The 24,678-nt window shown below is 51.5% G+C and overlaps 1 protein-coding gene and 1 long non-coding RNA gene across 2 annotated transcripts in view; both read right to left on the reverse strand.

Annotated features, from left to right (window-relative positions):
• Positions 1-2,146: 2,146 nt before the first annotated feature.
• LOC108507672 lies at positions 2,147-4,950 on the reverse strand. Its single transcript, XR_001878222.1, has 4 exons — positions 4,516-4,950; positions 3,792-4,051; positions 2,382-2,471; positions 2,147-2,305 (listed from the first exon to the last, which is right to left on the reverse strand). It is a non-coding gene; the product is annotated as an uncharacterized LOC108507672 (long non-coding RNA).
• A 5,585-nt stretch (positions 4,951-10,535) lies between these two features.
• The window catches only part of POLE (DNA polymerase epsilon, catalytic subunit), a 32,209-nt gene continuing 18,066 nt past the window's right edge, over positions 10,536-24,678 (reverse strand). The window contains exons 25-48 of the mRNA XM_017835855.1: positions 23,836-24,050; positions 23,484-23,586; positions 23,206-23,286; positions 23,008-23,130; positions 22,702-22,920; positions 22,177-22,386; positions 20,875-21,018; positions 20,361-20,501; positions 17,650-17,803; positions 17,463-17,569; positions 16,269-16,445; positions 15,671-15,894; positions 15,303-15,523; positions 14,501-14,705; positions 13,954-14,127; positions 13,559-13,684; positions 12,940-13,072; positions 12,642-12,828; positions 12,421-12,552; positions 12,120-12,313; positions 11,741-11,941; positions 11,344-11,469; positions 11,128-11,217; positions 10,536-10,900 (exon numbers count right to left, since the gene is read on the reverse strand). Of these exons, the coding sequence (XP_017691344.1) occupies positions 10,787-10,900; positions 11,128-11,217; positions 11,344-11,469; positions 11,741-11,941; positions 12,120-12,313; positions 12,421-12,552; positions 12,642-12,828; positions 12,940-13,072; positions 13,559-13,684; positions 13,954-14,127; positions 14,501-14,705; positions 15,303-15,523; positions 15,671-15,894; positions 16,269-16,445; positions 17,463-17,569; positions 17,650-17,803; positions 20,361-20,501; positions 20,875-21,018; positions 22,177-22,386; positions 22,702-22,920; positions 23,008-23,130; positions 23,206-23,286; positions 23,484-23,586; positions 23,836-24,050 (3,801 nt within the window). The 3' untranslated portion in view covers positions 10,536-10,786. The remainder of the gene's footprint in view (positions 10,901-11,127; positions 11,218-11,343; positions 11,470-11,740; positions 11,942-12,119; positions 12,314-12,420; positions 12,553-12,641; positions 12,829-12,939; positions 13,073-13,558; positions 13,685-13,953; positions 14,128-14,500; positions 14,706-15,302; positions 15,524-15,670; positions 15,895-16,268; positions 16,446-17,462; positions 17,570-17,649; positions 17,804-20,360; positions 20,502-20,874; positions 21,019-22,176; positions 22,387-22,701; positions 22,921-23,007; positions 23,131-23,205; positions 23,287-23,483; positions 23,587-23,835; positions 24,051-24,678) is intronic.

Here is a 24,678-nt window from a genome sequence, read left to right on the forward strand (position 1 = left end):
GCAAAGGAAACAGAAGAGCTGGCCCACTTGGGAAGGGGGAAAGAGCCTTCTGTCAATCTCCGAATCTCTAGTGGTGACAAGGGCTCACTGCCAATCTGTCAGCACAAATAGCTTCTGGAAAGACAACTTATTACCCTGAGGTTGTGCTGCTGGCACACATTTGTTGTGTTATGAAAGTGTAACAAAGGCATGTCCTAAAGTTCATCATCTGCTCTCTCACAGAATGGGATAAAGAAATGAAGAAAGAAACAAACCTTTGTATTTAACAACTACAGTTCTCCCCCAGCATTTCCTTAGGCTAGTTTAAATTCAAAATGGGTTTCGTTTAAGGTTTTGAAGATATGCTTCAAGGGAGAAGACAGAAAAAACCCCAGAAATCAGAAAAAAATTAATATATTTGGTTCATTCAATTTTCAGTGCAGATTGTAAAAGCTTTGCTAAACAAAGATGATTCTTTCCATGGCTGCGAAATCTCCCACATCAGTCATCAGTCTGTACACCTGCTCTTCATGCCTGTGCAAACCAACCCTTCCTTTCCTCTCCTCTCCTCTCCCTGCCTTTTAGAATGTAATTTATTGGCCTATTTTTAATCTGTTGACTGGAAGGACTGGGACTGTGCTGTGCACTTCACTGAGGCCAAGTGCACGAGTGGATGAGGTGACGTTATTTAATTTCTTTGCCCAACAACCTGGGGTCACTATCTGCGGAGAATTTCACTCTTCTCCGATTATGGTGTCCTGAAATCAGTGGTTGTGCTTATGCTGCTCATGGGGATCATGAAGTTTCCCATCTCACTCCTCTAGTGCCGGTGTGATATTTTTTCATCTGAATAGCATCTGTGTTTGTCCAGGGGTCTCCAGGAATGTGAAAAGTGTTACACTCTTTTTCAGGAGTTCCCATCTCTTCTGGGGACTGGGAACAGAAGTCATTACATATATCTTAGATTTGACAAGGTTTTAGAGAATAATGTTGCAAAATTGCGAAAAGATTGCAGAGTTTAATGGCAGGCCTTCTAGAAGGGAAGGTAGCTTTGCTCCAAAACTAAACTGAAGGAAACAGTTTCCCTCATCCACATTCTTTCTGCCTTGCTCCCTAGTCCCAGGGCAGCTGTCTCCAAGGAACCTGCCCAACAGCCAGAGCCTGCGGTGCCAGCATTCACCTTGTCTGTGAGGCTTTCATATCCTCTGTGAGAACATCCAAGGCAAGGAATGCCAGGTGTTCCATCACTCCCACACTTCCTGGGCTCTTCCTTGGCTGGCAGTTATGTGCTGTTTTTGGGTCTCACCTCTCAGGTTGAGGTATCTCTCACAGAGCTCCTTATCTCCATTTGTCTCTATGTCCTCTCCCATCTCTCAGATGGACCAACTTTGCTACTCTGTGCCTTCTTGCCTGAGTGTCTTATTCCTGCCCTGTTCTTCCTTTCCCAACCTCAACACTTAATGTCCTGAGGATTTCTTCCAGTTTGAGACTTTATTTTTTCCCCACTCTGTCCTTCCTTTTAGGCTGCCTGTTCCCTTATTGGGGTGTCCTGAGAAGCTGCACTTGACATGCAGGGATCTTTTGCTGGGCTGCTAATCTGGGTTCCATCAGCATGTGCTGCTTTCAAAGCTGTTCTCTTGCTCTTTGTTTCTCCTGATGCTTCCACAACTGTACATGACCATTCCTTTAACCCTAAAAGAAGCAAGAAAGACAAATAAAGAAGCAGCACCCTGCCATTCAAGAGATTTTGGCTCACTTGTTCAACTCTATTTCTAGATAGTTACAGAAGCTTAAAATGATCCATCTGTTATGATTTTGGGTAGATTTCACTGTGGAAACAGCTTGCTGATGTGAAGGGCTGTTAAACACATCAACATCATGGCCAGTCTTTGCGAACGAAGATTTGGGAAAGGTCTCGACCCACATTTGTTACAAGTGCGCTGGAGATACAGGGCTTTGCAAATGCGGGTAAGGTCTTCAAGCCTGTGCAATGGATTTTTTAGGTGAGACACAGTGTGCGCTGAACTGAGCCCACCCTTTAATCCTGAGGTTCATCTGCCGGGGCTGAGCAAGCTTGGATGGTGGCAGCGAGGTCCTCAGGACGTAGGTTTGTTTAGAGTGACCTTCTCTTAGATGGATGGCCTTACAGGGCTGAACGAGCTCCATCTGCCTGGGTTTAGAGTTGTCCTTCTCTTCTGTGTGTTCCGGGGCTCCCCTCTCAACTCCCACAATGGCACTGTCCGCACAGGCGAAGCTCCCATTCTCTCACTCCTTTCTGTGCCCGGGGCCAGGGCTGGGCCCCAGCACTCGGGGCCGGGCCTCGCCGCTGTGAAGCACATGTTCCAGGTGTTAAACACATAGACCTCAGGCATGAGACAGGCTGAAGATGGGGCTTATCTCACCTGTATTTAGCCATCAAGACCTGATGCTGATTGACTGTCTAAGTTTGATTTGGCTCCCCACCAAGTCCCCGAAGCCCAGCACAAAAACCTCTGGCAAAGAGCAAAAGAGAAAAAAAAACTGTGAAAGATCTAGACTAGCCAAACTATATTAAAATATATGTATTTACGTATATTACAGTTATATACAGTTGAAATACCATATACAATCCCAAAAGGGAAAGGGAAAGGGAAGGGGAAAAAAAAAGGACAAAAAACCAAAACCAAAAGAGATATACACAATTGTGGCAGTTCGAGCCACATTAGAAATCTAAAATCCAATTTCCAGGCTTCCCTCACCACTTCTCAACAATTTATCCTAACACCGGAGAGAAACTTTCAGGCCAGAGGCTTCTGTAGGGGAAGGGGGAAGTATATACATTTATTTACACAAATAAATACTATATAAACTAAAGGCAACTATATATATATATATTACATTACTATCAGTCAGTCCTTTCAAGCCCCTCCTTTAACTTTAGTCCAGGAGCAGCCTTTAAGGCTGACATGTAACACAGTCTTTTGTTGTGGGAGTGTTCCAGGTTCTTGAACACTCCCTCCTCACCAAACCTCCAGCAGTTGTTTGTTGTAGTCTCTCCTCCTCATGAAGTCCGAGAAGATAGTGTAATAAATAAGTAGTAGTAGTAAAGTAATTTACTCATCAAATTAGTAGTAGTAATTTACTCATTCAGTTGTATTGCATGTTATATTTCTATATATATGTTATTGTAATCAATGTTCTGTTAAGGCTGGAGAACTGCAAGCTGCAGAATGGTTAATTAATCTGTCAGTACTATAGGCTGATAGTTCTGCAGCTGCAGTTCTTAAGCTGACAAGACAGATTATTTTGCCTTACTGAATAAGTATTTTGTATCTTGTTTTTCTAGAAGTATGTTGTCTAAAAGTGTACGCCTAAAGTAACGAAGGGAAGGACAAGGATCAAAGGGTCAAGTACAAGGACGATAAAGAGGATCCAAGATGGACATCTGGAGGGACTCACACACTAGGCCTCAAGGACGAAGAATTACCTAAAACTATGGATGGGGAAGTACTTGGCAACTGAAGCGGGCCTGCAAAAGAACCAACCAGAACCAGACCTGTGAACTCGGATCCAATAGAGGGATAACAAGGAGGGGAAGGGAATTTAAGGGAGGGGAATTTAAGGTTACTGTTTTTGCCCACTGCGTTTGCAGGCCATGAGTGGAGCAGGGGTCTCCCCCGGCCGCCCAGCGTGCTGTTTTGCTTATTTGCATTTTATATAAATCTTTAATAAATTTTTGCTGCTATACTTCAGTCTATTTTCATTTAACTATAACAATAGCGTTGAGTCCTTGCTCTCCTGCTGCTGGTGATTCCTCCCTCTCGGTGTCTCACCTTGGTTCATAGGCTGTTGCAGTGTAGCTTATCACCCGTCTGTGTCCTGGAATCTTCATTCCTCCACATCAGTTCTCAGCTGCCCCCGGTCAGCTTCGGCAGGCAACTCTCGAGCTCTTGGCTCATCTCCAATTTCACCTGGGACTCTTCTCCCGAGCACTGGGCCTACTTCTACAGCCCAGTCTCTTGGCTCAGCTTCAAGTTGAGCCTCTCCTCCACTTACAGGGAAGGGAAAGAAAAAGCCCCCCTCTACAGCTTCACTGCAGAAAAGGAGGGGGGAAGAGGGCTCGGCTGCAAAGCCCGCCTCTCTCCTCTTACCTCAGGTGCTGTGAATCTCTTCCTTCACAGCACACACTCCAAATGCTGACTCTAATTCTAGCCAAAGGCTGAGTTGGGGGGTTGCAGGGCTCCCCTCTCCCCCCCGGAGGGGGAAGAGAGGGAGCCCAGCCACCCCCTGGCCTTGTCCACCTACACACAGCAGACACTAACAGCAAAACAACCAAGACAGAACTGCCAACAGCTTCCGGTGCTGTGATATGTGATTTTGAGCAGAAGCGAACAACATGAGTGGTGATTGGCTCTCTAGGGAACACTGCCCTGGCACCCAAACACCTCTGAGCCCCCCAGCCTCTCAGGGGGGGCCAATCTCAACCTATGACAACAATAAAAAAAAAAACCACCTCAGGATCTAGCAAGCTAAAGAATTAGCAAAAGAATATCTTACTACTTTCCTTGGGAAATACCACCGCCACACTACTGAACCCTGGAGAAGCAGGAACAACAGGCCCTGTAGGACCAGCCAGGCCTCAACTCCCCCCACAGGAGTGAGACTGGCCTTGCGGGAGTCTGCTGTCTCCAAACCTTGCCGGAAGGGAAAAGAGGAAGAGGCTTCTCTCTCTGTCTATTTATATGTTTGGATTACGTAAAGGAATAGGATGGAATACTTCCTTCCTGACCGCCAGGAAGGAAGGCCTAAACTCAAAACCATTACATTGACCTTACAGCAACACGGTGGTTTCCATGGCTTGAAAGCACTGTTCCATTTCTGGAAACCTTAAAGGGGAGACAGAAGCTGAAGAAAAGGTGTTTGCAGCCTGGTAAAGCCTCAGGGATAAAAGGGACAGGTGTCAGGGATTTCCAGTTGAGAAGCACCACTCCAGCTCCAGGGTCTGGTGAGTGGGGAATAGCTCTGGGTATGGATGGGCTTCCACACAAAGGGGGTGTGAATCTTCTCTTTGGGTCAGACTTCTGGGGACCTGAAAGGGAAGTCCCTTGGGACTGAGAGGCACTGCTTATTCCTGGGAGTAATGTGTGGGGACCCTCTGAGGGCTGAGGTTGTCATGGTCTGTAAGTCCTACTGAGCTGCACCCCTAAAACTCTGCATGTGCCACAGGTGGAGTAGCATTTCCTGGGAACACCATCCTAAGGCTGTTGAGGTGCAATGTGTGATGGAGGCCTGACATGTTCACAGCCTCAAGCAGCTTCTGCCACAGATGCCTTCAGAGGAAGGAGAGTTGCTTCCATATTGCATCCACTGGTGCTGGGCCAGTGCGACCCTGTGTGCCCACCACATTCATGCTGACCAGAGGGACGCTCCGGCTGAGGGTGGCAGAAAGAATCACCTTTCAGGGATGGGACTGGCACCTGAGGCACTCGGTCTGTCCCTGTCTGCTTCCATTCCTCATCATCCTGAACTGTGAGTCTCTGGTTTTCTGTCCTAACCAGCCCGCGGGGACACCTTGGTGTCCTGAAACAGCTTCATCACCATCAGCCCTCAGCAGACCCTATTAAACTATCCTTACCATACCTCACCCTCTGCATGGTATGTGACACTCTCAAGAGGGTTGCAGAGTGCAGGAGGCATGATGAGCTCGTTATCATCTGAGATTCTCCACACAGCCAGAGTCTGGCTGGTAGGAGAGGCTGTCCTCTGGGAAGGGCTCCAGGAATCATGGCTTTAAGGCAAGAAGCCTAAGAAGTTAAATTGGTCTGCTTCAAATGAGCGTGATCCATGCCTGTCTCTAATGGGAAATCTGATACTGTCCCACATGAGGTAGTGCCACAGTCCCTGAGGCCAAGCACCTTCTGGACAGCCTGGAGCTATTTTCCTGCTTGGGCACCAAGGACTAAGCTGTACCTGGTGAGATCTTCCTTGTCACTGCCAGAGCATGACAGTTGTGGTAGTTTGGTCTAGGCCTTCCTTGGTGACCAGTTTGTAACCAAGGAAGGGTCCAGATTTACCCAGTATTCCCTACGATTTTTACGTAAGCCAGGGTATAAGAAGAAAGGAGGAGAGGCCTTCCCTCTCTTTCCTTCCAGCAGCTTGGAGGTGCAGGTTCCCTGCTGTTGAGTCTGCCGTGTTGGGGAGCGAGGCCTGGTAAGGCCTTGTCGACCTTGGGAGACAGAGGTTGCCGGCGATCGTTCCAGCATGACTTTCTGTTGTCCCAAGGAGAGTAGTAAGATAGTCTTTTGCTAATTTCTTTTAGTTGCTAGATCTCGGGCTACTGATTGGGATATATATATTTTTTATTTTGGTTTTGTTCCTTTTCCCTTCCCTTTTCCTTGTGAAATTGTATATATATTTCAATTGTATATAACTGTAACATAAGTGTAAATATATTTATATATATTGCTTTAGTTGACTCTCTCTTGTTTCGTTTTTCTTGGTTATTGTTTTCTCCCTCTTCTCCCTGAGGCTTGCAGAGGGGGGGACTTCTTGTGGTAAGGTTTGGAGACTTGGCAGGGAGCCAGCTTCAAACCATATCACAGTACACAATCCGGTAACATCCTGTGAGTGCTTCAGGTCTGTCCAGTGCCTTTCCTGTAAGCTCATCTGCAGGCAGGGTGTCCTGATTCTGGCCAGGACAGGGCTAATTTTTGCAATAGCTGGGAGGGGGCATGGCCAGGACCTGGAGGTTATTCTATACCACCTCATGTCATTGCTGGGAGCAGGGATAAGGGAGGCTCTTCTGAGGAAAAGGTATTTTCCTTCTGGTTGAGAAACTGGCCGAGGGAGCTGTCTGGCATTGTCTAATATTGGAGAGTTTTTCAAGTGAATTATTTCTTTTCTTATACCTTTTGTTATTAATATTGTTGCTGTTATTGTTTATTTTCTTATCTCATGGCTGTTTCCAGTAAATCGTTCTTACCTCAGCTCATGATCTTTGCCTTTTGTGCCTCCAGTTGTAGGGGGGAGAGGATGTGGCAAGTGGTTTTAATGGGAGTAATAAATTGGAGAATACATTCGTAAATGATGACACAGGATCAGGAGAAACCATCACCTGCGATACCAAAAGCCATGCCATGTATAAAAAAAACCAACCCAAAGTTCAATGTTTTCATGCAACTGTAAGCTGTATCTGTAAACCAGCCTGTCACAGGTGGACATAGAGTCAAAAGACACAGACAGACAGGGACATATGAATATGGGAGGATGGACAGACAGATGACTGAATTACAGATAAGAATCAGCATAGGAAATCTGGCCAAGAATTAGACAGACAAACCTAAGGTAAGACAGACTTCAGAAAAAAAAAGTGACTGATGAATCATTAACAGAGAGACTGCTGGGCAGTGGCCGTGTGATGGTGTCATTGTGAGGGCAGCAGAGGAGGAGGATAGAGCTGTCTGAAGCCACAGCATGCACACAGAGACATTTAGATTTCTCAGTCTGGAAATGCCATTACAGAATTATGGGCAATACTGTGCATCCATTGTGTAAAATAATTTTAGGTGATAAAGAAAATAATTTAACTAAATCTAAAGAAAAATATTTTTGATTTTAACTGACATAAGCAATCTTTTAACTTCGAGAAAGCATCTTGTCCTTTATGCAAGTGGCCTTCTTTTTTATTTATCATCTATCAGCAGTTCAGGCTCACCAAATGGTTGGCAAATGTGATGTCCCTCTATAAGAAGGGTCAGAAGGAGGATCTGGGGACCTACAGGCCCGTCAGCCTAACCTCAGTGCCTGGGAAGGCCAGGGAGCAGATCATCCTGAGTGCCATCACATGGCATATACAGGACAAACAGGATGGGCTTAGGAAAGGCAGGTCCTGCCTGACCAACCTGATCTGCTTCTATGACAAAGTGATCCACTCAGTGGATGAAGGAAAAGCTGTGGGTGTGTCTACCCCAACTTTAGTAAAGCCTTTGGCATCATTTCCCAGAGCATTCTCCTGGACAAACTGATTCCCATGGTGTAGATGGGTGTTGGTAAGAACTGGCTGGTAGCCAGGCCCAGAGAGTGGTGGGGAATGGGGTTAAAACCAGCTGGGCTGGTCACTAGTGGGGTACCCCAGGGCTCAGGATTGGGGCCAGTTGTGTTTAAAGTTTTGATTTAATAAAGTTAAAAGACTCCAGTAGATGCCTGGGAGGGGTCTCAAGTGGATGCCAGAGGACACATTTTCCTTGAAAAGACAAAAATAATCTCTCTTTTCCTTGGAAGAATCTGGGGCTTCTGCCTGGGATCTCAGGTGCCTACAGTAGATGGGCTGCTACCCATGACCACAGGGCACTGTAAGAACAAGGCAAAAGACTCCACGAGATAGGGGAGAGGAATCTCAGCTGGATCCCAGAAGAGAGAGATCATTCCAAAACAGTCATCTCAGGTTGCTTCCTTGAAGGAGCCTTGGGCTGCTACTGAGTTCTCAGAGGACTAAAGCAGCTGTGTAAAGCCTCAAGGAGATTCCTGAGTGGAGTCTTGGGTGGATCCTGGAGGATACAATTTTCTCAAACAGTGAAAAACCGTCTCAGGTAGTTTTCCTGCAGGAGTCTGGGACTGCTACCTAGGTAGGATGTCAGGATTTACTAGCAGTAGTGAAAAGACTCTGGGAGATGCTTGGGAGGAGTCTTGGCTGGATCCTGGAACAGAGAGCTTCTACCAAGGAGCAAAACATCACAGGCAGCTCCCCTGGAGCAGTCTGGGGCTGCTACTCCAGGAGGTGACTGGGAGGAGTCTTGGGTGCAATGAGGAGGATACAGTTTAATCCAAGAGATAAAGCATCCCAGGTACCTTCCTTGGAGCAGTCTTGGGCTGCTACCTAGGATGTCAGGGCTTTAATAAGTAAAAATCTATTCGAACCCAGTCCAGCCCACCTTAAAACAGCTGAGCACAGCTGAGCTGAACTCAGCCCAGCCCAGCCCAGCCGAACCCAGTCCAGCACAGCCCACCCGAACTGAACCCAGCCCAGCCTAGTCCAGCCCGGCCCGGGCGAGCTCAGCCCAACCCAGCTGAACTGAACTGAACCCAGTACAGCCGAAAACCCAGCCCAGCCTGGCCCAGCCCAGCTCGGCCCAGTCCAGCCCCGCTGAACTGAACTGAACTGAACTGAACTGAACTGAACTGAACCCATCCCATCCCATCCCATCCCATCCCATCCCATCCCATCCCATCCCATCCCATCCCATCCCATCCGCACGGCTCTGCCCGGTCCGGTGCTGCAGCGCCCCCTGCGGGCAGGGCGGCTCCCGCAGCCGCCGGTGCTGCGGCCCCGGCCCCGTTCCCGGTGGCTCCATGTCCTGCTCCGCCCCAGCCTCGCGCTCGGGCACCTCCTGCCCTCCCTCGGCTCCTGCTGGGGTTCCCGGGAGGCGGAGCACGGTGAGTTTGGGGGGGAGCAGGCATCAGCGCAGCAGGAGCACGGCAGTGCCACCCCGGGACCACCTCCGGTGTGAGCTGGAGATGAGGACAGGATGGAGGAGCAGAGGGTCCTGCAGAGCACCCCCTGCCCACCCGCACACCGGGAGTGAGAGAGCCCATCCTGACAGGACCGCGGTACTGCTCCATCCTGCCTCTATGTCTGCCCAGCCCAGAGCTCTTCCCATCTTTTGGGATCCTCCAGGGGCTTCAGCTGCTCCTTGGGGCCCAGCCAGCACTTTTCGTAGAATCGTGGTATATCCTGAGTTGGAAGGGACTCACAAGGATCATCCAGTCCAACTCCTGGCCCTGCACAGACACCCCAATTCCACCCTGTCCCTCAGAGCATTGTCCAAAGGCTCCTTGAGCTCTGCCAGCCTTGGGGCTGTGACCACTGCCCTCAGAAGTCTGTTCCAAGTGCCCAAACACCTTTTGGGGAAGAACCTTTTCCTAATATCCACCCTAAACCTGCCCTGATACAGCTCCATGGTGGGGACCTGGGGCTGCTTGTCCTGCTGCATGGATGCAGGAACAGGACAAGGTCCTCTCAGCTCCCTCCGGACCCCAACCCTGCTGCCTGCAGAACCTGCTGAGGCAGGCAGGAGTGCGCTGCTGGGCTCCGCTGCCTTGGTTAGGGAGGCATTGCCCCACCAGGGCAGTGTCACTGGAAGAAGTCAGCTCCGACTGCATCTTGGCATCATCCAGAGAGAAGAGCCAAGACTCTAGAAGTACAGGCAGAGCTCTGGCTGCAGCCCTTGGGGCTTCTTCCCCCAAAGGGCAGGAGCAGGAGACAGAGCCTGGCTGAAGGCAGTAACCAGAATGCAGGATACACCAGACACACACTTGCTGGCGGGTAGCCACTGTCACATTAGGGTCCAGTGCTGCAGCCCCTTCCCCTGGAGCTGGAGGGGGACCACTGGGGGCATGGCCAGGCTGCAGCCCCCCTGCCCCCAAGCAGGCAGGGAGGGATCAGACAGGAACAGGTCCCTGGTCCATCCCGCTCAGCAAGGACACAGCTCATGCCCCCTCAGCTGCAGGCATCATCCAGGGGTGAGCCACAGCCCCTGCTTCCCTGCCCCCCAAAAACTACACCTGCCTTCTACAACCCATTTATTTACAGAAACACAACATTAAAACCACACCTGGGGGCCAGCACAGATGTGGGGAGCCCAGCTTCAGCCCCTGGAGCCTCCCAGGCCCCACCAGGCAGCTGGGGGCAGGACAGCCTAGTCCCAGGCACAGCTCTGCTTCCCCCTCCTTGCTGCAGGAGGGGTGCGCAGCATCTCCATGACCAAGGGGGTCCAGGACTGCTCTCCATGGATGACAGAGCACAGAGTAGGCAGGAGGAGCAGCCCAGCCCTCACTGCTGGAGCTGGGGGTTGGTGTGCAGCAGCCATTCAATGGTTTCCAGCAGGTAGGCCATGCCGTAGTGCCGGGCGATGTTCTGGAAGACGCTCATGTGGTCAGTGAAGGTCTGGTGAGAAGGAAGCAGGGAGGGAAGGAGGCTGCCCAGCACCCCAGGCAGTGGGGGGCTCTAAGGGAGTGGCTGGGCAGGGCTGGTAGGGCAGAGGGCAGCTCAGCAGATGCCAGGGGACATGCAGTTAGAGCAGCATCAGGAGGAGGCAGAGGGCACTGTAGGGCTCCTTGCTGTCCCTTGCCAAGCTGCTGGCCTAGGGCTGGGCTGGGCAGGTGCTGAAGTACCTGAGAGGAGATGGTGAGGGTGAAGTCTCCAGCGCAGCTGCAGTACACGGGCATGTGCATCTCCTTCACACCATGACACTTCTTGCAAATCTGCAGGCCAAAGAGGTTCAGGTGGGCCAGGAGATGAGGCCAAGCTCCTCTGCCAGGGGCAGAGTGAATGTGTCTGGCTTCAGACAGTCACAGGAATGGGTGGAGGGGGGAAATTTGTGCACTTACCAGGTCCTGCAGCACAAAGGCCATCAGCTTCTTCTGCAGGGCTTCCACCAGCGCCATCTCAATGGCATTGGTGTCATACTGCACCTGGCAGTTGGGGCAGACCCATCCGGGAAGCACCGATCCATCCTAGGGGCAAAGAGAGGGAGGTGAGCACCATGAGTTCAATGCACTGGGATGGTGGAACTGGTTTCTGAAGAGGAACAGAACATGAGCCAAAGCCCAGGGATGCTCAGACCCATAACACACAGGTAGAAAAGATGAACAGAAAATTTGCTTTAGGTGAGGGTGATCATGAGCAGCAAGCAGAGTTGCAAAGCAAAAAGGTTCAGAGATAAAATGAGTAAAGTGATGGACTGCTGTACTGGGGCCTCTGGTATCCCTAGGAAAGAGGCTGCACCTGGGAGACAGCAGGGTCTTTGCACAGGTCCAGGTCCCTGCAGAAGTTGCAGTTCCTGCAGATGACCTCAGGAAGCACATAGGAGCGGCATGGGTCCTGAAACTGGGCTGCTTCCGAAAACTCGCCCACCTCGATGAGGCGCAGCAGGTCCCGGTGCAGTTTGTTCACCTGGTTGGTTATGTTGACATCGAGAGAGAGGACCTGCAAGGATAAGAGCCAGGTGAGCCTACCAGTAGAGTGTCCTTAGCAGGACAGCTCGTATCCTTGTGACCTCATATGGATGCAGAGCATGGCAAAGTGATTGTAGATCCCTCCTGGCAGAAAGCTGCAGCCCCGGACCCCAAACTTTCAGCCAAGTGGCCTGGCCCAGCCTGCTGACCTTGCAAACATATTTGATGAACTCCAGGGCTGGGTTGTTGAGTGGCAGGTAGGAGCCAGGCAGGACAGGAAACATGTCTGAGGGCTCTGCAGCATTGCGGGAACCAGCCATCTTCTTCTGGATCTTCTGGGTGATGGTGAAGAAGCTCTGGGTGAGCTCATTGGCCACATAATCCTGTGAGAAGGTGATCATGCCTAGAGGGATGAAGCACAGAGCGCTTGAGCTGATTGGTGGCACATGGGGACAACGAGGTGGGTGGCTCTCTGCCTGCAGCAGGGCTGTCCTGGGGCTCAGCACTCACCAGGCATGGCCCCCAGCTCCCCCAGACCCTCCTGGGACATCTGGCTGGTGCTCCTCCTCTTGATGGGGGTGCTCCCGGGAGTGTTACGTCGCAACTCCTCCTTCATGCTGTGGTACACGGCCACAATGTAGGCTGGGGAGACATGGGCAAGGCTCCAGCTCCTGCCTGGAGCTGGCACTGAGGGGGCACAATGACCTCATCCCCTCCTCATGACCACTCACCTGACACAATCATCAAGAAGTAGCTCTGGCAGGAGGCAGCCTGGGGCAGGAACTGCGCGATGTTCCAGTTGTTCTCCAGGAGCTCCTCCACATCTGGCTCCCCTTCCTCCTCCTCTTCTTCCCTTGCCACCTCCTCCTCCTCTTCCTCACTGTCCTCTTCTAATGCTTGCCTCTTGCTGGTGTTCTTCTGGAGGAGCCAGTGATGCTGCAGTGTTTTCTCATGTCCAGCCAACACCTCCCCACTCCACTCAACCCCAGGACCCTGCTCCCAGAGGACTGGATGCTTCCCATCTCTTACCTCCCTGTAGTGGATGCGAGAATCCACTTTTCCCTTGATACCTCCATAATTTGCTGGGTCCATCCAGAGAAGAAACTCCCAGCAGCGGGAGAATGATATAGTCAGAGAATGGAAGATCTCCTTGGAGTGGATGCTAGAGGGAAGAGACTGCAGTCAGTCCTTGTGTTGGCATCATCCCTTCTCTATGGGACACCGTGGGGAGGTGGTGCTGGCCAGGAGAGAGGGGTGTCCCCTTTTCCCATCCTATCACTGTCAGAGATCCTAGGGAAAGTCATGCCCAAGGACACCTCGCTCCTTATTCTTATGTTGAGGTGCCTGTACCACAGCTGGTATGCTGAGAAGCAGCCAAGAGACGAGTTATGGGGCATTTCAGATTCTCCTGAACGTCTCTTCTGGATTGAATCTTACAAGAATACTGCCTATAGAGGACAGATCTCTACTCCAGGCGTGACAGTAAGAAAATTGGGAAGCCTTGTCCCTTCAGTAGCTTCGCAAAAAAAAAGTAATAAATTGAGTTCTGAGGCCCATTAGAACGCAAAAAAAATCAGCATTCTCCTTCCTAGCCTGAGCCCTGCCCCAGCCCTACCACCTAGGAGTCACATCTCCAGGTGCACCCCACCTGTTGATGATGTACTCCATGTAGCTGATGGCATCCTCAATGCGCCGCTTCTTGGTGCACAGGATGATGCGGTTGAAGTTGGCGTAGACCACGGAGGAGCCCAGGCGCTTGAACTCGGCCACCAGCCTGTAGCAGGGCACAGAGCAGGGTCAGTGGGCGGGAAAGCAATGTCCAAGGCGCAGATGCAACCCATGGAAGACATGCTGATCCACCAGTCAGGAGTCAACGTGCAGCAACAACGCTCAAGGGAGATCACCCAAAGAGGATGAGAGGTCCACTGCACTCTACTGCCCACCTCTTTTGGAGGATCATTGTGGGCACCAGCATCCTAGTCACTAACATCACATCTGTCCCTTCCCCATCCGTCAGCCTGGCACACTCCAGGCCTCACTTACTGCAGGAAAAGCTTCTTCATCATGTTGTGGAGTGTGCGGTGAAGCGCTGGGTCATAGAGTAGGGAGGAAGGAGAGCGGAGCCAGCGGTAAAAGTGAATGACCTGGTTGTCTGCATAGACGTTGTGGTACTGTGTGATCTCCTTCACCCAGCTCACCACCATGCTCTTCAGGATCCTGCCAGCAAGCAGAGAGCAGCATCACCCCACCAGCTACCAGCAACTCCTTCCACCTTCCCAATAGGAACATGTTTTCAGATACACTGGAGGATTCAGAGCAGAAACTCCCTTGTCCAGCCCCTGGCACATGAGCCATAGGGTAAGTATGTGACTCCATAACCTGGTGGAGCATGAAGAAAGGAGAAACAGGAAGAGCAAAGTCTTCACCAACATCCCTACACATCTGCTGGCTGATGCCCCAGGCAGGTCTGAGCTCAGGATCTTCCAGTGTGTGGGAGAAGACACCTGCTCTGCCCTCGAGACCTGGTCCTGAGGGGATCTGCCAGAATGGAGACCACGTGCTCTACCTCCTGCTGCTCCTTAAGCCATACCTGAAAGTGTTGGAGCAGAGTGCAGTCTCATCATAGCTGGCTGGAATGTTGGAAGCTTGGTTCCCTGTCACCATGTCCTCTAGGGATGCCTGCTGAATCACGTCAAAGCTGATGCTCATGCTGGAGCCTCCTTCCATGTCATTCACGTGGTGGGACTGCAACACGGTGTTCACAGCCAGGCTCTGGATATCCAGCTCCAGACACACTAAGAGCAGACACAACTGTCAGCAGGGAAAGGACCAGGGACATCCTCCCTTGCCGCTGCCAGAAGTGCTTTTCACAGGTACAAGGTGTTCTATAGGTGCAGCTGCACTGAGCAGGGAGATGCTTTTATAGGCATGACTGTCTCAACCAGACCTTGTCTTCCCACAAGATTTGGACCTACTGACCCTCTGAGGACCACCAATTTTTCCTGGAAGCTGCAGAAGTGGCATTCAGAAGAACTGAATACACTAATACACTCAAGCTGTTTCTGCTTAAGAGAGACCTGTCCCAAGGTCACCAGGGATGACCAGGTGAGCTTGGGCTGACATGTTGCAGGTGGTCTGCCAAGTGCTATTGTCATTGCTCATTGATAAAGAACCCATATTTTGATGCCTGCACATGTTATAGGTGAGCCTCCCCTGTCCCAGGACATGCCTTTAGCATCCACCTTGCCCAGACTGATGTTGAAACCCAAAAGTTGCCGGTAACAACTGTCACCACAGAGACTCTTTGGGGACCACATCCACCCCTCTGCAGGACTCACAAAGCAGGATCCAGCTCTGCCCTACTCAGTGCTACAACCCTCTTCCCTCCTTACCTGTGGAGTAGCAGCCAGGGTTGTTGATTTCCACTGAGGCTCTCTCATCAAACTCCATGACAAGGCGGTTGTCATCAGCCTCCTTTCCCCCCAGGTCAGGGCGGGCTGTGGGGGACAGCCACAGCAGGTGGTTGTGATGACGGAGGTGGCGTGAGAAGAACAGGTCAGAGCCAAAAGTGGAGATGTCATCAGGGAGGTTCCCAATGGGGATGTGGTAGTACCTGGGGCACAGAGAAGTAAGTGGTCATCTGGGTGAGCATGGCTGCAAGGAAAACAACGACCATGCCTGTCCCCTCAAGGGATGAAGCAGCTCCTGTCGTCCCACTGAGGGTACGGCAGCCTCAGGGGAATATGGCCACCAATGGCACCTGCTCATCTCAAAAGCCTGGGAGAGGCAAGTGTCCAGGTTGAGATAGTGACGGATCATGCGGCGGGCGGCATGGCGCTGCCAGTCCAGGACTGAGTAGCTGACATCATCCACCAGCTGGATGGGGACCAAGGGGAACTCCTCGATGATGGGAATCCCACTTGCCAGTCGTTTCAGGTCACTGTTGGACTGCACAGCCACCAGCGTGGGGCCCCGGCGCTCATCCTGCACCAAGAAGAAAGGGATATGTCCTGGTGCGCCTCTAACCTGCTCAGCAGGAAGCTGGCAGTGTTGGGTGCCCTGTCCCCACAGCAGGTCCCCACAGTGGGGAGAAAACCTCAGCGTTCCTGAAGCGCCCACTCACCTCCATGCCACCAACTCTCCAGCTGAGCACAGAGATGGAGAGACATCCTGAGGTGGCCTTGCTGCTGGTACTGCCCCAGGTAAGATCCCCAAGTAAAACACAGCACCCACTTTGACCCTTGACCTTGGGCTCAGAAGTTATGTACAGGTGCTGTTGGAACTCATGCACCAGTGCCTTCCACCCTCCCCTTGGTCCCCATGGTCCCACGAAAACCTTCCTCCCACCTTCATCTCACCTTGTAGCCCAGCAGCAGCCGCTGGACTCCTCTGTAGATGGCCTTGGGGTCGGTCTCAGCACGCACCTCAAAGGTGTGCTTGTCTGGGGGCAGCAGCTCCTCGCCCACCTTTTCCAGCAGAGCTGCACGCTCCGCTGAGAACAGGGTGGTGAGATTTGGCATCTGGTTGCTGCGTACCTGGGTGCAAGGGTGACTGAGTCAGAACAGGGGGAGAGACACCCCAGGATGCACGGTGCCAGGGGCAATGCACAGAGAAACCTCTCGCTGCCTGACTCTACCATGGAATGGTTTGGAGTGGAAGGGACTTTAAAAGTCATCTAGTCCAACTCCCTGCCATGGGCAGGGACACCATATAAACACAGAATTGTTCGGGTTGGAAAAGACCTTTAAGATCAAGTCCAACTGCTCACCCAGCACTGCCAAGGTCACCACTAACTCATGTCCCCAGGTGCCACATCTACATGGCTTTTAAATCCCTCCAGGGATGGTGATTCCACCACTGCCCTGGGCAGCCTGTTCCAGAGCTTGACAACTCTTTCTATGAAGTTTTTCCTAACATGCAACCTAAATGTCCCCTGGCACAACTTGGGGTCAATTAGACCAGGTTGCTCCAAGCCCTGTCCAACCTGGCCTTCAACACTTCCAGGAATGGAGCAGTCACAGCTGTTCTGGGAAACCTGTACCAGGGCCTTAGCACCCTCACAGGGAAGAATTTCTTCCCAATATCCCATCTAACCTGTCCTCTTTCTCTGTAAAGCCATTCCCCCTTGTTCTATCACTTCCATCCCTTGTCCAAAGTCACTCTCTAGCTCTCTTGGAGCCCCTTTAGGCACTGGAAGGGGCTCTAAGGTCTCCCTGGAGCCTTCTCTTTTCCAGGCTGAACACCTCCAGCTCTCTCAGCCTGGCTTCAGAGCAGAGGTGCTCCAGCCTTGGGAGCATCTCCGTGTCCTCCTCTGGACTCGCTCCAGCAGCTCCACATCCTTTCTATGCTGGGCCCCCAGGGCTGGAGGCAGCTCTGCAGGGGCGTCTCACCAGAGGGGACAGAGGGGCAGAATCCCCTCTCCCCTGCTGCCCATGCTGTGGGATCAGCCCAGGGCATGGGGGTTTCTGGGCTGACAGTGCACACAGCCAGGGCATGTCCAGCCTCTCACCCACCAGCACCCCAGATCCCCCACCCTTCACAGTGCCCCTTACCTTGTCCAGCACAAAGACGGAAGCTTTGCGCTGTGAGGGGATGAAGAGGCCCAGGAGTGCCTTGCTGCCCTGGGAGCTGTGGTATAGGTAGATGTGGCGAATGCTTCCTAGGGACACAGAGCACTAGTGGTACCCATGGGTGTGAGATCTTGGATGCCCCAGGAGCCCCACTCTCAGGATGCCTCACCTGGCTCTAGGTAAGTGAACTGGGCCAGCGAGCGCATCTCCAGGTGCTCGATGTCGAAAGTTTCAGCTTCTCGCCCTGCCAGGTGCTGGATGAGCTGCCTGCTGACCATACACACACAGCCCAGCTGGGACAGGGCACGGAAGAGCAGTGGCACCTGGAATGATGGGGAGAGATGTGATGGAACAATGCTCTGTTACTAAGCTCCTCTTGGGGGTTGCAAACCTAGAACAACCCAATTTAAAAACCACAAGTATGACATACCATAACAGGTATCTCAAAATCCATGTGTTCCTATCTAGCCCCACATTCCACCATCAAGGTACTTTGGAGGACACGTGGAGCAATATTTGGGCAATCTTGCAGCTCTGCAACTTGTGGCTTGGCACTCTAAGGCAGAGGCTCCAGATAATTGGCATAGTGGGAGGTCCATCACAGATCCACCCACCCTGTTTTTTTAACCCTGTAGCTGTCAACTCCACCTCTGCAGGAGACTACTCCTGAATGGCTTGCTGAGGGACCTCTTCCCAAACCAATGAGAACCAATAAATAAACATTTTTGCCTGACTGCTCTTCCCTTATGCCAGTTTTAGTTGTACAGATCCCTAGTACATCCCATTTTCACATCTCTTCAGCATGCTGAAGCATTCCCATCTAAGCCCCATCCCTGCAGGTAAACTGTTCCCTCCCTCGCATCCTCCTAGGTCACTCCTGTTACATTTTGTAGGATCAGGTTCAGAATTGCATTGCAGCTTAAAGATCAAGACAGATCATTCCTTGCTTGCCCAGGTCTTTTTGTCCAGCTGGGTTATGTGTGTCTCTGAGGATGGAAGTTTCACAACCCTCTGGGCAACCTGCTAGACCACCCTTACAAGACAGGTGTTTTCATATATTTACACAGAATTTCCCATGTTTCAGGTTGTGCCTACTGCCTCCTGTTCTCTCCTGGGCACCAGAGCAGAGCCTGGCTCCTCTCCTCCCCTATTCCTGTTGAGCAGGTCCCCTTGAGCCTCTCCTCCTTCTGGTTGCACAGTCCAGCTCACTCAGCCTCCCCTCACAGGACAGATGCTGCTACCCCATGATCATCTAATTTCCTTAATATTTTTAAAACTTCTCCACGCCTCTTGTTTTACTTTAGCCTCTCATTTTAGTTTCCCCTTAGTTTCTTGATTTTTCCTCTTCCCACTTATTAAACACCACAGGAGCGGAGAGGACTCGGTTTGCTAGAGGAAGGTCTACAGATATGATGAATTTGGGTACATGTTACTCACTTTGGCAGAGTAATCTGAAGTAAATTTTGGGTGCTGCTTACTAAACATCAGTAAGGTTTAGTAGGCACCATTTTCAATTGCTGATGGCATATATGGTTCAACCTTTCTCATCACCACAGGATGTCCTAGTTAGGACAACTAAGACCAGTTCATCATGGTATGGGTGTAACCCAAAACTGTGTATTCTATAGCCTTCCATGCCATTTCCCAGAAACTGTTGTCAATAGACTATTCGCACCCTCTGCCCATAGAGCCTGACTCCTCAGGCTATAAACTAGGTGTTAAGAGGCCTGTGAGATAGGAGGATGCTCTTGTCCTCACACCCTTTGTGGAACTCCCCGCCCTGAGGGAAGTACTGAGCATTCCTGCCTGAACTGGAGGATATATAATCTTGGAGTCTTGGAACATTTTTAACCACTCGTGGGATCCAGAGGAAGACTGCATCTCATCGCTCTCAACCTCAGCTGGACTGCAATCACCACTTTTGACCAGACTGCAACAGCTCTCCCACCAGCAGGTTTTTTCCCCTCTCCCTTTACTTTGGACTCAGGGGGGCCCAAGGAACACCACTTTGTTCATGCCCCAGGGTACTGGGTTATACATTTGGGTTTTGTGGGTTAAGACCAATTGTTTGTTTGTATGATTGTACTTACTGTATTATTTTAATAAATTGTTATTCTGACTTATAATCTCTCCTTTGAGTTGGGTTCATTTCCCCTGCTGGTTAACTCTTAAACCAGCACACAGGATTTCACAGGCTCCATGTAATCATTAAGAGTTGTGCCTTGCCTTGTGGGACCTTTGTCCAAATTCTCCAAAAGCAGAAATTTAAGGTGACTAAAAATGGTTTCTTTCACCATGCCCCACTGGAATAGGTTATACCAGTAACATCAGTTGCTGAAGTCTCCTAACTCTGTGATGTTCCTTTTGCCCTTGCAGCCTCCTGCACCTCAGAAAGCATTCAATAGCCAGTGGCACCTCTGCTCACACCAAGCTTGTCCTACTCAGGCAAAGACTTTCGATCCATAATAATCCTATGGTGCATTTTAGTATCAAATTCACCTGCCTTTATGCTTTCTTTAACTCCACTCAGTGTAGCCTCCACAACAGTGTGGCCTACTCTTTTCTCCCAGCTTTACACCAAATACCCCTTCTCTTTCCTGGTTTCAAAGCAGGCTGGTTTTCTGGATTAGTTTAGAGGAAGATCACCATTTCTGCTTATTAGATACCTTCTTTCTCCTAAGTTTCTTAACTCCAAATAAACTGAAGCCCCTTTCCCTGACACACTGTAACTCACATTCTGATACTCTGTCCATATAAGCATATCTATATTCCCCCGTTCTCTACTGTCCAGGGTCTTGGATTTTTGATGTCTTGCCACTGGCACTCACCTAATGAGCTACTGCTCAGCAATCCTTAAAAACGAGCACCTGGAGGAGTTACCTGTGTCTCATACACTCCCTCGATGTCCGGAGCAGAGAGGTCCGCATTAATTTCGTTGATGTGCTCTTGGTACATGTCTTCGGGGACAGAGTACTCGTACAGGTTGTAAACCAAGTTTGAGCGGGGCAGGATCCTGTTCACCTGCCAAGGAAAGGGACAAGATTATTGGGACACATCCCACCATGTGGCACCGCTGCCAGGAGCTAGGCTCTGAGCTTATCTCCTGGTGCTCCTCTCTCCTAAGGAAATCAGTGAGTTATGCTCATGCACGTTACAAATTCCTGTAACACAGAACCTGCTTTCCAGGCAGGCTGGGATTAGCAGAAGGACTAGGGCCTGGATGAGGGATATTCATGGAATGGGACAGTGAGGTGTTGCAAGGCAGATGTTTGTAATACCTCCTTGCAGGGGAGGTGAAGTGGCAGATGTTTGTAATACCTCCTTGCAGGGGAGGTGAAGTGTCTCATCTCAACACAAGTGGCTGCTTCCCCTTCCAAAAGGGACAGGTCCTCACCTTCCTGTAGGCTGTCCCCTCCTCTGGCTTTGGGACGCGCTGGTTGACATAGAAGACACGGGGGATGCTCAGCTTGATGCAGTGCAGGTCACTCCCTATCACTGCCCACAGCCGGAACAGCCCAGGCTGGCTGGTCTCGGCGATCTGCAGGACACAGGGGACGAGGCCAGCGTTAGCAGGAGATCCAACATGCCATCAGTGCTTACATCTATGCTGTGGAGCACTCTGAGGATCTATGTGTTCAGTTGGTGGCCAAAAAGAGAGTGAGGGTCTTAAAGAGTCATCGCTCTCAGCTCTGGAGTCCCTGTGTCCTATTACTGACCCAGGGTACCACAAAGAAAACTGCCTCAGGCAGGCCAACAAACTCCAGGGGATGATGTCACCCAATTTACTCTGATGTCCTGGACCTGCAGCTCTGAGCCTTTCTGGAGGATGTTGTGGGTGACAGGGGCTGGGCTTAGGTGGCCATGCATAACAAAGGTTTGTGAAAACACCTGGGTGGCACTACCCCACCTCTTCATTTGTACACTGTATGCTTTCAGGTACCACTGGAATCCTGTGCCCAGTGCTGGACTCCTCAGCACTGGATATGGACGTACTAAATAGAGTCCAGTGAAGGGCTACAAGGATGAAGAAGGGCCTGGAGCATCTTTCACATGAGAAAAGGCTCAGAGAGCTGGGACTGTCCATCCCTGAGTAGAAGAAGCTCAGTGGGATCTCATCCACTTATATACCTAACCTCTCTAGGACAGAGCCTGGCTCTTCCCAAAAGTATCCAATGGCAGAACCAGATACCGTGGGCACAGACCGTAATGCAGGAGGGTCCCTCTACATGTCAGAAACACTTTCTCCCTGTGAGAGTGACCAAGCCCTGGCCCAGGATGCCCAGGGAAGATGTGCATTCTCCATCCTTAGAGATATTCCTGGACATGGTCCTGGGCCCCTGGCTCTAGGCAGCCCTGGCTGAGCAGAGAATTGGACCAGAGGGACCCAGAGCTGCCTCTGGACTCAGATATTTCTGTGGTTCTGTGACTGCCCAGTGCTGTCCATGAGCCGAACTGGAGCTGCCCCACTGGCAGATCTACACACACATCCCAGATTCACCAAGAATGACCTTGTGGGTGCCTGTTTCCATCCAGATGTGCATGAGCCTGAGGGTCTGCAGCCCCACCTGAACTCCACAGGGCTAACACCTGCATGGCGTTGGGGTCAGGGTTCCTGAACTTCACTGTTTGACCACAGAGAGTGTAAATGTGAGGGTTGTACCCTGGGCTGCTCTGTGGCAGTTTCCTTCCCTGGTACCTGCACGACCTGCCACGGCAAGTCCAGGATGCTGCGTGCTGTCCGGCGCAAGTAGCTGCTCAGCCCCTTGGAGGAGGCATCGCGGACCACTCCTCCACCTGCCCCCACCCTGCCGTCCTCCAGCCGCCGTCTCTTCCGCCGCTCCCGCCGCTGCCGAGCCTGCAGCTCCCACTTCTTCTGGTGGAAGCGCAGCCAGACCAGCCGCTCTTCCTGAGTGGGTTGACAGCATGTATGAAACAGCACAGGCTTCCCAGCTCCACACCGCCATGCCATACAGCCCAGCCCTCCAGCCCCCAGCCCCACACTACATTCCTGCCCCAGCTGCAAAGCCCCCCCCCTTTTTCTCAACCAGTGGTTGTATTTCTGTCTCCTGGTTATATTTCTCTTTGTATCCCTGAGCCATGTATGTGCAGAGGGTTTAGGGAGACCCACAGCTTGCTCCTGGCAGCATCCAAGCTGCCTTGATGGACAAGCGCAGTTGCGAGGCATCCCCTGCACAATCTGCTATAAATCTGCTTCACCTACCTTGGTGGTGCCCAGGGGTGGAGGTGGGCCCAGGATCTCCCGCCAGGACTGGGACAGCTCCAGGTCCTGGGACAGCTGTTGGCTTTCCTCTGCAGCAGGGATGCGCTTTCGCTTATTTGCAATAGGAACCAGTGGCTGAGGAATCTTGACAGCCCCAAAGTCCTCTATGTCACCAACTTGTGAGCTGGTCATCCCCTCCACAGGCTGGTTGGCGAGGACCTGAGGGAGCAAGGACAGCGGGAGGATGGGGGCTGCAGGAGAAGAGCCCCATCAGCACAACCAGTACTTTCCCCTCACCCTCTTTACCTGTCTCTTGCCTTCCAAAATGAAGAGCTCGTTGATTTTTTTCTGTTTGTACACGTCATTCTTCTCCAGGAGTTTCTTGTGGAGCCAGTCTGGGTGCCGGACCCGTGGCACTGGGTTCTTTACCTGGAGAGTGGCTCCATATCAGACCGAGTCTCTTGCCCAAAGCCCTCCTCTGCCCACTCCCCCACTGCCTCATACCTGCTGCAGGGCTGCAGGAATGGTGATGATTTTCTGGATTGTGCTGCCCAGTCTTTCAATGTAGTAGTCCCAATCCAGGATCTAGGAAGAGGGCAAACCTTGGGCAGTGAAGAAAGCCAAGCAGAAGTGCCGCCAGACGTAGGATCAAACAACCTTGTAGGACCCCCCACCCCAGCACCCTGCTTTGTGAGCGCAAGAAGCCACTGCCCAGGTGGTACCTCTGAAGGGACAAGCCCCTATCCCATATCCCAGGCCACCTGCAGGGACACCTCACTCACCGCACGGATGTTGAAGTCCTGCAGTGAGGGGCTCTTCAGCCATTTTCGGAGGTAGTGTTTGCGCACACTGGGCTCGGCTTGGAAGATGGCAAGGGGGATGGCTCTGGGGAAGGCAGGGAAACAATGTCCTAGCACTCCACAATCCTCTCTCCCAGCCTGTGGAGACCCTCCAGGCTTTTTCTCCCATCCCCGAGAGGCCACTGGGCTTTATGATGTTACCCATCACCCTGCTCGTGGTCTGTGCCAGATTCAGATGACCACCTGACTACAACATACCAGCCCTGATACCTGCCTGTCCCCTCTTGATTGCTCCCATGCTTCCAGAAGCCCTGGCCCCTCCAGGTGGGGTTACCTCTCGGTGACTGGAGAACCCTCTGGTTTCTTAGAAATGATGAAGCGACAGCTCAGCCCTGCATCTTTCACCATCTGGTCCCCCAAAAACTCTGCCAGGCGCTTGGCAGTGCTAATGGAGGTGGACTTCTGCTCCCCATAGTCCTCCAGCTTGCGTGACATGGAGCGGTTCTCCGAGATGAGCTCGAATAGCTCTGAATCAGGCATGTTGGCAGCCTGAAAGGGAGGGAAAAACCCAAAGTCAGCAAAAACCTAACGATCAAACCTTGCTGCTGTCAGGAAGAGGAAGCACCTACACCCAGCTGGTGTGTCTCTTTACATGGAGCCTGAGAACTGCTTCCTGTAGCAGCTGCAAGTAGGATCTATAGAAAAGAGGGAGTGTGGGTTTGAGGCTGGCACCAGTTTGTGCCACGCTGGGCTGTGACAACACAGCTTTGTGTTGTGCACGCAAAGCTGTGCTCACCAAGAATTTGTTGTACAGCACCATCACAAAATGAAGGAGTGTAGAGGACCAGACCTAAGCCTTTTTTGTCTTAAAACATTCAAAGTATTGCTACAGGAAAGGTGTGCTTGGAGGAGTGAGTCAGTGTGTTCTGAGCCAACTTATTGGATTGTATGCAATAACATATACAATACTTAGAAGACTCTCAGTGGGCTAGAGCATGGTGCCAATAACACCAAGGTCACAGGTTCAATCCCTGAATGGGCCGTTCACTTAAGGGTTGGACTTGATGATCCCTGTGGGTCCCTTCCAACTCAGAATCAACCGTGAACGTCCAGTTCCACCTTGAGATTCATGCTCAATTTCCCCATCCAACTCACTTCCAGGAGGAGGGCTCAAAGG

This window comes from Lepidothrix coronata, unplaced genomic scaffold, assembly GCF_001604755.1.
Source record: "Lepidothrix coronata isolate B3197 unplaced genomic scaffold, Lepidothrix_coronata-1.0 Scaffold265, whole genome shotgun sequence".
Taxonomy (NCBI): domain Eukaryota; kingdom Metazoa; phylum Chordata; class Aves; order Passeriformes; family Pipridae; genus Lepidothrix; species Lepidothrix coronata.